We start from the raw sequence: 12846 nt of genomic DNA, 5'->3' as shown, positions 1-12846 counted from the left end.
TTGACAACGCTGAGATTTGAGTCGCATACATGCTTGACGCCACATCACAGGCCCATCGCCGCGCAGTGTCCTCGGAAGTTGAGTGGGCGAGCAACGCCTGTAGGATTTCAATGACGACGACGTGAACAGGTATCCCGCTGGACTGCAACCTCTGGAGGTATGCAACGACGAGCTCCCCGATGTCCTCGCCGTCGAGTTGTAGGAGTAATTCAATGATGGTGGGTGAGTGCCAGTGTGCCATCTTATGTCCCAATTGCTGACTGTCACTTGCTTTATATCTTACTTTCAAGGCTGCGGAATGAAACTGGACCAGTCAATTGTACATCCTACGAGTCATATTGTACAGACTGTCATTGCTGCGAGCCCCGTAGCTCCTGTACTTGGACCCTAGCCTACCCCTAGATACTAAGCTAACACCTTAACTCGAATCACAAGACTTGTAGTTTATGACCCGAAATGGGTAAAAGGTATAGAACAAACAACAAAAAACATAAGTGATAACGACAGCTAAGGACTACGATAAGTAGCCAAGACCAGGGTCATGGCGGGCGTCTCTGACAGTCTTGCCAGCCGCTCTATCGCGAGTTCGAGCTCTTAGGTTCTCTTTGTCTTTGTTTGTCTTTTTTCTCACGTGAAGTCGGATAAAAAACTGACGGAGCTCTCAACTCGCGATACGACGCGCGCTGGTTCTAGGAGCCTGAATCCACGCACCTCAGGCTCGGAGCTGTGTAGCAGAACGGGACCTTAATGAAAGTGAAGATACCCTACAGTGAGGCTGTCTACGCTTGGCCAAGACGTAGTGGCAATGACTTTGCGTTGTCATTGAATCAATCAGCTCAAGCTCAAGACTGGGGTGGTAGATACTACATTGAATGGGACATCCTATTCCAGACAACAAGAGAAGAACAGGAGATCAAGACACAAGAGATACACATACATATTCACTAATCGAAGTCCAAGGAGCTCGTGTCATGCGACTGCCACTTCTCTGCGGCTTTCCTATCCCGCCTCCATGCCGCCTTGGATGCCTTTGGGTTCAGACGTCGGCGCGGACATCCACACTAAGAGAGGGTATGTATTGTGGGCCTTAGTCTTGTACGAAGGGGCTTGAACCCATTGGACCAGCCATCGGAGAGGAGGGCTCATACATCTGCGCATTGTAAGGATTACGGGGATTATAACGGGTCAGCCCAGCGGGCGCGTGCGGGTCGTATTGGCTGCACGGCTCCGGTCGCCCAGGTTGTTGATAACAGTTTCCATTGCCTGGAAGGACTTGATGGCCATGACTGTACTGGCTCTGCGCTAAGGGAGAGGCTACAGGGACAGCTCGAGGATGCTGGTTTTGCCATGGGTTAGGATAACCGCTGACTGTGAATGTCTATCAATGCGACGAAATTACGGATGGGGCATACCGTTTTACGCACCTTGCTGGTCACCGGTAGGACAAAAGGTCTGCGAGCCAGCAATATTATTGAATATACCGTTACCGTTATTGATGTTCTGCGTTCCGCCTAGGCGCGATAGACTTATTTCAATCCGTGCAACGGAAACAGAGTGAGTGCCAAGCGCATGGCCACTTACCGGGAGTCCTGTATGTGTTGATCGGGCCCTGTGGGTTGTTGTAGTAGTCACCGCTGGTGTACGCCGTTCTATCCTTCGACTCTACGAAGGTGGAGTTCGTATTGCCCACATTCTTCCAACCGCAGTTTTCCAGGCGTATCTTCCCTCTGCGTTCGAAAGGGCCTTGCTGTGCGGTGGCCTCATGTCGCGACCAGGGCGAAGGTTGGGTTTGAACTTGACCTCTCGGGTCCCAGTACGGAATTGGGGAACCCTCTGAGACAGTCGTACTCAATGTGAGGGAGGTGTAAAGGATAGTATCGCCGCATACCTCTCTCAGGTTGGCCGTTTGGGGCAGCGAACGTTTGGCTACGGGCAGTATTGAACGTGCCGCTACCATTATTAAAGTTTTGGTTCCCATCTACAAATGATTGTGGCTTTAGTCAATCTTCGGCACATATAGATCGCACCACAACGTACTAGGAGCGGTGTGGGTTGTTATTGGGCCGCGAGGACTATGGTAGGTATCCCCTCTATTATGTTCTACGGTATCGTTCGACTCCGAGAAGAAACAGTTCGTGTTGTTGACATTTTTCATGCCACAGTTGGTCATGGTGACCGTACTGTCGTCTCCCCAATTCTTCGCGCTGTCTTCAATCAAACGGTTGACAAAGTCGTGCATCGTCCTTTCAATCCCTTTGCCTCGATATTTGGTGAGTAGGGAGAGATCGCAGGATTTGGGTGCTTAGAGGGTCAAACGCGAGAACGCAAGAAAGCCCGACGAGTCCCCCTGTTATGTGCAGAACTTGAGATCGTTGTGAGCAACAGCTGGAACAAAGTCACTATACTACGATCAGATAATGGACCCACAGCAACAACAAGGCCCTCTGAAAGTATGTTCCCATCGACACAATTGACAGTTGTACTAGAAACAAGAGAGTGACCCACAAGGCCAAATCAACGCAAACACCACACAAGGGCCCGCAGTGACAATTCAATTAAGAGGTTTACGCCCCGTACTTCGATTTCTTCACTTGGGTTGAGGATTGCATCTACCGTCTTCGATTTCCCCGCTCCTTTCGGACGCTTGCATGTTTGTGTCGCAATTTCTCTAGCAACTTCATGAATGTGGAGAGCTGAGAGACGTGGTCTTGAATGTCAAGGGCACCGCAGAAGTAGGCTCGGCTGACGGCAGACTGGATTCGAACCACTTTGGGAGCGGACGTGTCCAAGGTGGGCTTCACTTTAGAGCGATTTTACACAATGCCATTCGAACCAATCATGCATTGCAGGGTAGGTTCCACAGAGTGTGTTGCGTTACACGCTTACTTGGGCGTGGGTCGTAAACTTCCGTTCATGGTACGCGTATTGTGTGGCGATAAGACTTTGCAGCAAAGCTGAGCGCTGATGTACTATGGCAGGGTGCAAGAGGAGGTACAAAATACAACGTCCATACAATCCGCGACGAATGTCAACTGGCGATCCACAAACAAACACTATATCCAGTCGCTGCTACGGCGACGGCCGTAAAGATAAACCATGAAAGGCGTTCAAATCCGACCGCAGTGTTTTCACTGACTATCGCGTCGAAAACTAGGCCTTTTCATGTGAAAAAAAGATCTGATCTTGGACTTCTTCTCAGGCTTGGTGTTCGTGTTTGTGGGGGCAAGCTTCGAAAGCTCTGGTGCTGGTGCGACCTGTAATGCATAGGCGGATTCTGCCTCATGGTCATCGTCTATCTTCTCTTTCGCCGCGACAGCCTCGAGTCCGACATCATCATTACCGGTCTCGTCATCACCATCTTGGTGATGGTGGGCAGACTTGGACGGTTGGACCGGGAGTGAAGTGAGAGGAGGCGAAACTGCAGCTGCCTGGACTGGAATAGTTGGAGGGGATGGTGGCCGTGATGGAGCTTGCTCCTCCGGGGCTTCTGGTTCTAGAGTCTGGGGTTCTTGTGGTTGCTGCGTAGTGGATGAGAACGGTACTGTCATGGCGTTGGGGGGTGGAATCTCGGATTCGAGGTCTGTATCCTGATGATCGGATAATGTGGTCGACTCGGACGTAGAGTCATCATCGGAAGAATCAAAGTGTAGATCGGCTTTAGCAACAGTAACACCATCCTTCCGACGAGCCCTGCCAGAATGGATTCCGCCTGCGGGGATCGACATCGACTCAGAGCCCTCACTGGCACCCATGTGATCGAGGTGCTGCTGGAGTAGATTTAGAGGACGGTCTGGCGACCGACTAGTACTAGATCCAGTATTGCCACGGGCTGGAGGAACCAAGGCTGCATGATCTACACTTGCCCGACCCGTCCGTTGGGCTGAGTACAAGCGAATTATAGATCGATTGAGCGCCCATCGTTTCAACCAAAGCGATCAGTGACTTACCAGGTGCACGACGACCAGATCTTACCATCATCTCCTCAGCGCCATCACCCCGCGTGCTCCAGCCCATTGAACTATCATTATACGAATTCTCTACTGTTTTAGCTCGTTTGTTATTGGAGTTGGTGAGGGTGCGGTTGGTAGTAGTGCTATTGGCGGTGTAATTGCCTGCGATGTCGTTGAAAGTGCTATTCTGGATTTCGAAATTGGTGGCGGAATTAAAGAAGGGCATTGTTTTCTGGGAGTGGGTATTAGATTGTTATGCCCTGACAGAAGGGCACTATGGGAGCGCGAGCGCGAGTAGAGAGGTGCTATCAAGCTTAAGCTCGAGACTGAAGAGCTTCTACAGCCTCGTGGCCTGGGCGAGGCGCGGAAGCAGGATTCCACTCTGTGACTGTCATCGCGGCCTGCGCGCTAGTAGTGAGCCATTGCTCCTCGAGTATCCCCCGAGCCTGGTCTCGTCCCAGGTAATCATGAATATAATCCACCAAATAGCCCACTCAATGGTCGGATTTTGTAGAAGGCTGGGCATCATTTTACTCGGAGCGCCGCTTTGAGGTCTGTCGGCCCTCGGGTGCACTTGGAGTAATTATATATGGTGGCAGGGAGGTCGAGGGTGGCCAGGTGCGGCCCCGGCAAGGATATCGCCGCCTCGTCGCGGAGTTTTTGTCACGTACGCACCCTTTCCAAGTTGCGTTCGTAAATTAAGTGTGCGACTGATGTTCTGAATCTTCTTCTTGCCAGACCTCGGGCCTTTATGTCGGCTTTGCAAAAACGTCCGATATAGATGGCTATCAGAATGTACCAACAACTTGAAGGAGACGCCAGAGGCTCATTTACGATAGGTTCACAACCAGCCGTCAATATGAATAGCGGTGGGTTGTCATTCATAATGAATCGTCTCAAGGCGTTCTTCGACTTGGCGTCAGCATGATTGCCAAGAATCCACGACGTTTACCGCCCGAACTTGGACCCTTTTCAGGCTGGGTGAAGTTGGCTGAGCCTGGGCAGATCTGGTCTCTTTGCTACCACCAAGAAAGAGGAATCGCGCGATCGTTATGACCCCGTTGGCGTATAACAGACCGCCCGGCCATGAACGATATGTTGCTCGGTGAAATAAGGCAAAACTTCGGAGACTAACGTTTGTTTTTTTTCCCTCGCGACGCCTAGGGCGCAAATGTCCCGAACCGTACTAGCTCCTCCCGTACGTACGTGCGCTCTCACTTTGGCCGACTTGTACCCCGGACCCCAAGGATTATCTATACGACTCTGGTGGTCTCATCGACGGTCAAAAGCACGAATGACGAAGTTCTCCTCCACACACTGACCTCTGCAGAGGTTTTCTCCATCGTGCACCCACCTGCGCCCACTCCTCCACAAATCCACGCGGGTACCCCATGTGCCGCGAAAGCCGGACAGTGCAAGCACGATTGTGCACCCTATTCATTGGCCAGGCACTTCTGTGAAATCAACCTCCGCCCCTCTCCAACCGTAGGGGAAACCACGGAGAAACATAGGGGGTTCTCTCATTCGCGTGTGGTCTATGATTGCCTGTGAACTCTTCCATCCATAAAACGACCCGTATGCTTCTTTCTCACTTCTCTCAATCCACCGATTTTCCCCTCGCCTTCAAACCGAAGTGAACAACTATGGCCGGAGGACCAGCCGTCAACTCTGGCAACGATAGCGGGTATACTCATCTTATCGACCCGCGAAGGAAATGGTACAACAATAGGAGGTATGTGTTTTGCCTTTTAGACGTGGCACTCCCTGACCTCTTGGACTCTTGGTATTCAGGCTCATCGCTCTGAATGGTTGGATTGTCCTCCTGTGAGTAGTTACCCTGTTATTGTGTAGACTTGGCTTCATTGACGTTCTTGGCCCCAAGCCTCATCACCTCATCAACCAATGGTTACGATGGTAGTATGATGAACGGCCTTCAGTCTCTACCCCAATGGAGAGACTACTTCCACTCGCCTTCTGGCGGCAAGCTTGGTCTTTTAAACGCTATTCAAGTGAGCCTTCATGTTCATAGGTCGTAGTGTTTCCTGTTTTCACACGAACCGTTTTCAGAACATTGGGTCACTCGCCGCTTATCCCTTCTCCCCCTACCTCTCCGACGGCATTGGCCGTAAATACACTGTCATGCTTGGCGCCTTGATCATGTGCATCGCTACGGTCATCCAGACGGCCTCCCAGTCTGTTGGAATGTTTATTGGCGCGCGTTTCCTCATTGGCTTTGGTCTCACATTTGCTGGTAGGCCCAACATGTAAAAACATGAGTACATGGTGCTAATCGCATCCATAGCTGGAGCTGCGCCAATGTTAGTGACCGAGATTTCCTATCCTTCTTATCGTGCACCTCTTACATCCGCCTACAACTCTCTCTGGTATTCTGGTGCTATCGTGTACGTCCACTCTTTCCTTTGCCACAGAAATCATTCTGATCAATCAATTTAGCGCTGCTTGGACCACATATGGTACATTCAAGATCCCATCGACATGGTCATGGAGGATTCCTTCAGCCCTCCAGGCTCTTCCCTCCGTCGCTCAGGTCTTCCTTGTGCTATTCGCTCCAGAGTCGCCCCGTTGGCTACTCAGCAAAGGCAAAGACGACAGAGCTTTGAAGACGCTTGCTTATTATCACGCCGATGGTAACGTGTATGTCTCCTATATCTCCCCTGCTGTTCTGCCTCGTCAACCAGATAACTGACATGATCCTCTTGTCAGAAACGACCCACTTGTTCAGTACGAATACCATGAAATCAAGAACGCCATCGAGTTTGATCGTACAGTTGCCGCAAATGTCGGCTGGAAAGCCCTTGTTTCAACTCCTGGAAACCGAAAGCGCATGCGCATCATCCTTGCATTGGCCTTCTTCTCCCAATGGTCCGGAAATGGCCTCGTATCGTACTACCTCAACAGGGTGTTTGATGCCATTGGTATCACCGACCCCACGATCCAGGTTAGTCAGCATTCTGTTTTCCCCCATGAAAGCCAGTGTCTCAGGGTACTCACTCTTTCGCAGCTTCTCATCAACGGTATCCTCCAAATTTGGAACCTCATTTGGGCTCTCCTCGCATCCTTCCTTGTTGATCGCATTGGCAGACGCATCCTCTTCCTGACTTCAGCAGTTGGAATGTTAATTTTCTTCGTGATGCAAACCGTCTGCTCGGCACAATTTGCTATTCACGGAAGCGACGCCGCCGCACATGCTGTCATTGCCTTCATCTTCCTGTTCTACGCTTCCTACGAGTGAGCACCCTCCATACTATTCGTAGCTTCATCTCAACTTATTATTCACTCGCTCCCAGCATCGCCTTTTCGCCTCTCATCGTCTCATATACCGTCGAAATCCTGCCATTCGCACTGCGAGCCAAAGGTTTCACAGTATTCAACTTTGCAATTTCGCTCTCCCTCATCTTCAATCAATACGTCAACCCCGTCGCCCTTGATGCTATCCAATGGAAATACTACGTGCGTCGCTTCGTTGACTTCGGTTTCTCGCGTCTCACTCTTATGTGTAGATTGTCTACTGTTGCTGGCTCGCCTTTGAACTCGTCTTCCTGTACCTCTTCATCATCGAGACCAAGAACAGGTCTCTCGAAGAAACCGCAGCCCTCTTCGACGGAGAAGAAGCTACTCAGCATATCCAGGCCGAAAAAGCCGGCGCTCCCGAGGTCAGGTACGACGAGCACGAGAAAGATACTTCGGACTCATCACTTGAGAACGTGTCCAAGGATTGAGAAAATGGATATTTCCGTTTTTGTTTTTCGGGGTTTCACTTCCATCATCATATGCATGCACGAACATCCTCTTGCATCTCCTCCCACCTCAATGAACCGCACGAACAAATCAGCGCATTGATGCCTTGTAATTTTATGTACGCATCGTAGTACATTGTGACAGTAGCTATCTGCTATAATATATATCTCATTTCAAACTTACACATTCTCTTTCTCGTCACTCTTAGATGCGCATCAACCAGGAAGTAAATGCCTATCTAACTTCAATCCTCTCGTACCCTTGGCAGCAGCAATCGATCAATCGATCAACCGCCGGCAAGGAAAGCGCCTGAGTCTTCTCCCTCCCTCCCGTGGCGTCCCGCCCAATCGCATGCCAAAACATCACAACGAAACGTAAAGAGCAGGCTACGATCGGGTGCCCCAAGCCATAAAATGCGAGACTAGCTAGCCCATGATAACGATGATACACCACGAACGTCAGGAAGAAGAAGAAAAGCGCTAAACGCGGCTTAGGTGACCAGTTGCAAGGATTCGGCTTTGTATCTAGATCAAAGACATTCTGCCGACGCTCCATTAAACCGAACATGGCCCCAGTAATGAGCTAGGGTGGACGAGTTTCTTGTTGCATATCGCACTATGTGTTTCCCGTTCTATACCGTCCCAATTTCATCACCACTGCCTGCCATTCAATCACAAAACCCAGTATAATTATCACGCCCCGGATATACTTTTCGACCAAACTCTTAGGCAGTGCTACACCGACGCCTAGGCGCTTACGACGAACAACACGCGAAGCACCCGCCTTCGTTGGCAGGGGCCTTCAAGTACTGGCCCTGCTGGCAAACATCGTCCTTCTGGAAGCATGCCCTCAAGCAGACCTCCGATGGTGGTGGTGGCGGGGTATGGCAACACGCGAAGCATTGACCCCCGTTGGAAGGTGCCTGCAGAAACTGCCCTTCGGCGCAGACGTGGTTGCTGGGGAAGCATGCTTTGAGGCATACTGTGGGAGATGATGAAGGGAGGGCGGAAGCGTTCGCGCCAGCGACGGCGAGGATAGCGACGAGGAAGAGCTGGTACATCATCTTGATTCTAGTAAGTGCCAATGCGATGGTAAGTAAGGAGGAGGGTGAATGAGTATTAGCCTGTATCAGCTCACCGATTCTGTAGTAGTCGAGTTTGTTGGGGGAATGCAGCTCGGTCGATGAGCCCTTTATACAGTAGCGCGTCGCTCGGGGCTGTGATTGCGAAGGGACTATTTCGCCGTGTCGGTATCAGGGGACTGCGAGATGTTATAGATCCGAGGTTTCGAGAATCACTTGTCTGCTCAGCCCGACCCAGAACGCACGCACGACCAGCCATTGGCACGACATTCCGCAGACAGTGCTAGGGTCCACTAACTCGACATCCCCCCACCGAACTCAGGTAGAACAGCGGATGCATTGCGTGTTAAGTGACAAACGAGTGGATTGCAGGTCAACGTATCCTCTCTGCGGGCTGAGTATAAGTTTCTGTTTGCAAGCCGCGTCTTTAGATGCTATCCTCCGAAATATCGCGCATGGTATCATGCTCACCGTTGACCTATAAATAGATACTACTAGAAAGTCCAGGCGACGGACTTCGATGGGTAGGAGAAACACGAGAAACAATGAGAGGCACTATGTTGAACCGACAATGTCCCTGCAATCAATATAGTCGGGGAGCATTCGTTCTAGGGAGTCAGGAAGAAATGGGTATTCGTCCTGAAACGACCTTTCAGCGCTGGTTAATCAGGAGACAAATCGTAGCAGAAATAGCTGACTCTGCTCGAGGATCTGATCAACGATAAACCGGAGACGGTTTCAGTTTCCGTCGATCGTACCTACAGAGGGTTAGGTCATACCACAAGGATCATGATGCTGAATGCGACCGTCTACGGACTTCTTCCGAAGCGATGGAAATAGACATTGGCTGAGACTCGTACACGCCCGTAGCCTAGGGTCCTTCAACGAAAGTGCTACACCATAGCAATCGACATAACTGAACGAACCCCGGTTTCCATGTCTTTCCACATGTCCTCCAGTGGCGGAAAGAAAATATTGCGGGTAGTTTTCGCGTTCGACTGCAAATGGCGCTGCGATCCTTGTTCAGGATACGTGATCTTGATTCAAAAGCGTAGCAATTTAGGCGTGACTTCTTGTATATCCACAGTCATTTGCATTCCAAATGTGTCGAAGCTTGAATGAAGTCGCACGGCACCAACACGGCACGCCGGATTCGGCATCCTCATTGCAGCCCTGTTTGGAAGCGTGAGAAGGAACATCAACTCCGACTTAGCATGCGTTGAACTTCGTCCGACCATCACCTAGGCCTACCATCAGTCCCTATTCGCTGGTATAGTGCGCAAAATAACCGTTTTCCATTAAAAAGCTACGAATACGGTCAGAGTATAGCTAAACTATACGTTTCCGTACCATCTAAACTTAAACCTATTTATCTTGCTAGGGCTGCGCTTCTCATCTAATGAGTGCCATCTACTACAGCGACGCGCCGGGACTCCCGAATCTGTCACTTTGATAGCTTCTCCGTGTCCTTTCTGGAAAATACACGACGTAATGCAAATACTTGCACAGATAGATTACAACCAAGGAGAAAGTTGGTGGTTTATCTACTCGTCGCAGCGCGTTAGTCCCCCCGTGACGTGGTTAACAGTGCCGCCGGCCGTCAGCGCCTCCCCCGCCTGAAATATATATTAGTAGACCCCGCGAGACCGGGGACGACAAGAGCCCGCAGAATAACCTTCTGCCGACGCCCTAACTCCTGTATGGCCGCCGTTGGGCGATGTACACTCAATATTTCTAAACGTAGCTTCGCGTGTAAGTTCTTCTTTCTTCAGTGGTTGATCGAATCCTGCTAATTCTTCCCAGGTGGAAGTGGGAAGATCGGATTCAGAACGGGGACCACAAACTAGATATATATTCTCGGGCTGCCTTAGACGCTATTGGAGGTGGTGCGCCAAACACTCTTCCCTCTCAAACGATGTGAACACGCTAGCTTACGTTGATTATCACTTTAGTGCTTCAGGCGACTAACTAATCGTTTGGAAGACCTATTGTAGGTTTCATCATTTGACTACACTTCCAATGTCCTAGTGACCCTCTTGATGGCGTTTCCCCAGTCCATAACTGCCCCCTCCAAATGGATATCCTTTTCAAGGCATTATGTCGCTACGAACCTCCGTCCATCATCCATTCCGTTGAATACATGCCGACAAGGAAATATTGCCGATTCCGATACTCTAACAGAACGTCGCCAAGGAGCTGACTACGGGGAAGGTTTCGAGTATGGCCCTTGTCCCAGAGGACAACCCCCGACGGGGCTTCATGAGCGTTCTACGTGAGTCGTCCGCAATGTATCTCTCTGTGTGCTGATGTTTTCCCCGTGTTCGGCTCGAGCCAACGCCTTTGAAGACCCTAGGCATCAACTGGACGAAGACGAAGTATTATGACAAATTGGCTCGGCTCGTTCCCATCGATGCGTACGTTTAGCCTCAGTTGACATATATGATACGCGATCAGAACGATCTTGGCTGGGCAAGACATGGTCGCTTCCTCGTTCAGCTAGATGTTACACGAACTCGTTAGACACCCAAACGACCAGAAGATGATAAGGGACGAGATTCGATCCCGTCAATCCCAACTCCCCGTCGACAGGGCCTTCACCGTCGCTGATCTAGAGCCCTGACCGTTCGCCGTTCATAAGTGCCACAGCCAAGGTGTGTTGAAGTTCGCCTCTAAGTACCCCCAAAGTAATGTATATGTAGTGAATCTGGGTTTTATAGGAAGCCTTGCGTCTTCACTCCATCCTCCCCGCGACATTCTGCACGGCAAGAGAAAGTCCCCTTGTCTTTGCCCATAATCACGAGTGATGGGCAGTAACCTATCAAAGAAATCTTCGTAACGAAGGGCCAGGACTTCTCGACGTCCATCAGCGGATACAACAGGCAAACTCGACAAGAAATGTCAGATCATTGCTTTGTACAGGGGAGGAACATAGCGAGCTCACCGGCATCCATCGGGGGCGATGATGCAGATATATGGAATTTGCGAATGTCTGGGATTTCGGAAAGAAAAGTAAACCACCCTCGGGGTATACGCGAACTTGTATGTCCTCCTCTCCCCCTCCCTATCTCCTACCTCGCTAAAGGGTTGAAATACGATGTCGTCCCGTATATGGACCAAAAGAATATTTGATACATCTAGCGCGCTCATTTTCTCCCCTTTCACTGTTCTAACTGACGATGTCCAAGGATGTATCAGTTGGGGGTTTGCGTGACCGCCCTTGTCTCATCTGTGCGTTGCTTTCAAATGCGATTATACGCATCATGATTTTGCGTGCATAACGGCCTCATAGAGTGATAAGCACTCTTGATGGAAGTGATGGAGAAGTCCCATTGATTGGGAGCGTCTGCGTGATGATACCAAGGCTCCCAGCGGGGTTCATGGTCCCCGTGGTCAGAGGCAAAATGAATGATTCCGGTAAAGTGAACATGACGTGGATACGTGTATCACCTTCATAGTATTTCCTATTCATAAATGACGACCAAGTACTGGACAACTGTGTTGAAGTGCTTGGCGCCCCACTGGTGTGTGAGAAACATACCGAATTTGGATGGCAGATTGTTGAATCGACGTTATGCCATAGCGCAATCTTGGACTTTACGCATTACGAACCACCATGAACTGCGAGCAAATATGTGCTATCGCCTACGCCTCAAAGGCCCCGAAGATAAAGTAGAACGCGAATTGCGAGGGCTATTGCTTCCGGACTCTACGTATAGGTGTTGCTTTCTTGAGGGTGGCTGGCCCTTACGAGTCCACCAAGCGACATTCCAAGGAGGTAAGAAGCACGCCATCTTGTATGTCGAGACACGAATTTAATTTAGCACGGAAGTGTTCATGCGCCCGCGTGCGGAGTCCGATTCAGCTGACATCGGGGTGAACAGCACTTTCGCTCCCGCGGATTCTTTGTTGTAAGCCACCAATCGGTCTTGCTATGTCGCCACGTTTAACGGTTTAATTAATCAACCATAGCCGTACCCACACTGCGACTCTCCCAAGTCCCACGGAAAGTCACTCGTAAGTGATGCTCCACCGAACATCAACCTTCTCGGATGAAGG

The 12846-nt window shown here is 50.4% G+C and overlaps 4 protein-coding genes across 4 annotated transcripts; 1 reads left to right on the top strand and 3 right to left on the bottom strand.

Annotated features, from left to right (window-relative positions):
- Positions 1–944: 944 nt before the first annotated feature.
- PC9H_002207 (uncharacterized protein) lies at positions 945–2239 on the bottom strand (the record flags this gene model as incomplete). Its single annotated transcript, XM_036771849.1, has 6 exons — positions 945–1028; positions 1319–1368; positions 1425–1511; positions 1582–1833; positions 1889–1978; positions 2038–2239. The coding sequence occupies 6 exons, from the start codon at positions 2237–2239 to the stop codon at positions 945–947; spliced, it is 765 nt and encodes a 254-aa protein (XP_036626470.1).
- An 889-nt stretch (positions 2240–3128) lies between these two features.
- Positions 3129–4176, bottom strand: PC9H_002206 (uncharacterized protein; the record flags this gene model as incomplete). Its single annotated transcript, XM_036771848.1, has 2 exons — positions 3129–3880; positions 3948–4176. The coding sequence occupies 2 exons, from the start codon at positions 4174–4176 to the stop codon at positions 3129–3131; spliced, it is 981 nt and encodes a 326-aa protein (XP_036626469.1).
- A 1417-nt stretch (positions 4177–5593) lies between these two features.
- On the top strand, positions 5594–7690 carry PC9H_002205 (uncharacterized protein; the record flags this gene model as incomplete). The annotated part of the gene is made up of 10 exons (XM_036771847.1): positions 5594–5682; positions 5742–5774; positions 5833–5959; positions 6018–6201; positions 6253–6352; positions 6405–6605; positions 6675–6909; positions 6973–7199; positions 7259–7421; positions 7472–7690. The coding sequence occupies 10 exons, from the start codon at positions 5594–5596 to the stop codon at positions 7688–7690; spliced, it is 1578 nt and encodes a 525-aa protein (XP_036626468.1).
- Positions 7691–8463: 773 nt separating this feature from the next.
- PC9H_002204 (uncharacterized protein) lies at positions 8464–9049 on the bottom strand (the record flags this gene model as incomplete). Its single annotated transcript, XM_036771846.1, has 2 exons — positions 8464–8779; positions 8847–9049. 2 exons carry the CDS (start codon positions 9047–9049, stop codon positions 8464–8466), a joined length of 519 nt encoding a protein of 172 aa, XP_036626467.1.
- Between the last annotated feature and the right edge of the window lie 3797 nt (positions 9050–12846).

This window comes from Pleurotus ostreatus, assembly GCF_014466165.1.
Source record: "Pleurotus ostreatus strain PC9 chromosome Unknown scaffold_10, whole genome shotgun sequence".
Taxonomy (NCBI): Eukaryota; Fungi; Basidiomycota; class Agaricomycetes; order Agaricales; family Pleurotaceae; genus Pleurotus; species Pleurotus ostreatus.
Note: the sequence above shows the minus strand (reverse complement) of the source record. Positions and strands in the feature narration are given on the sequence as shown.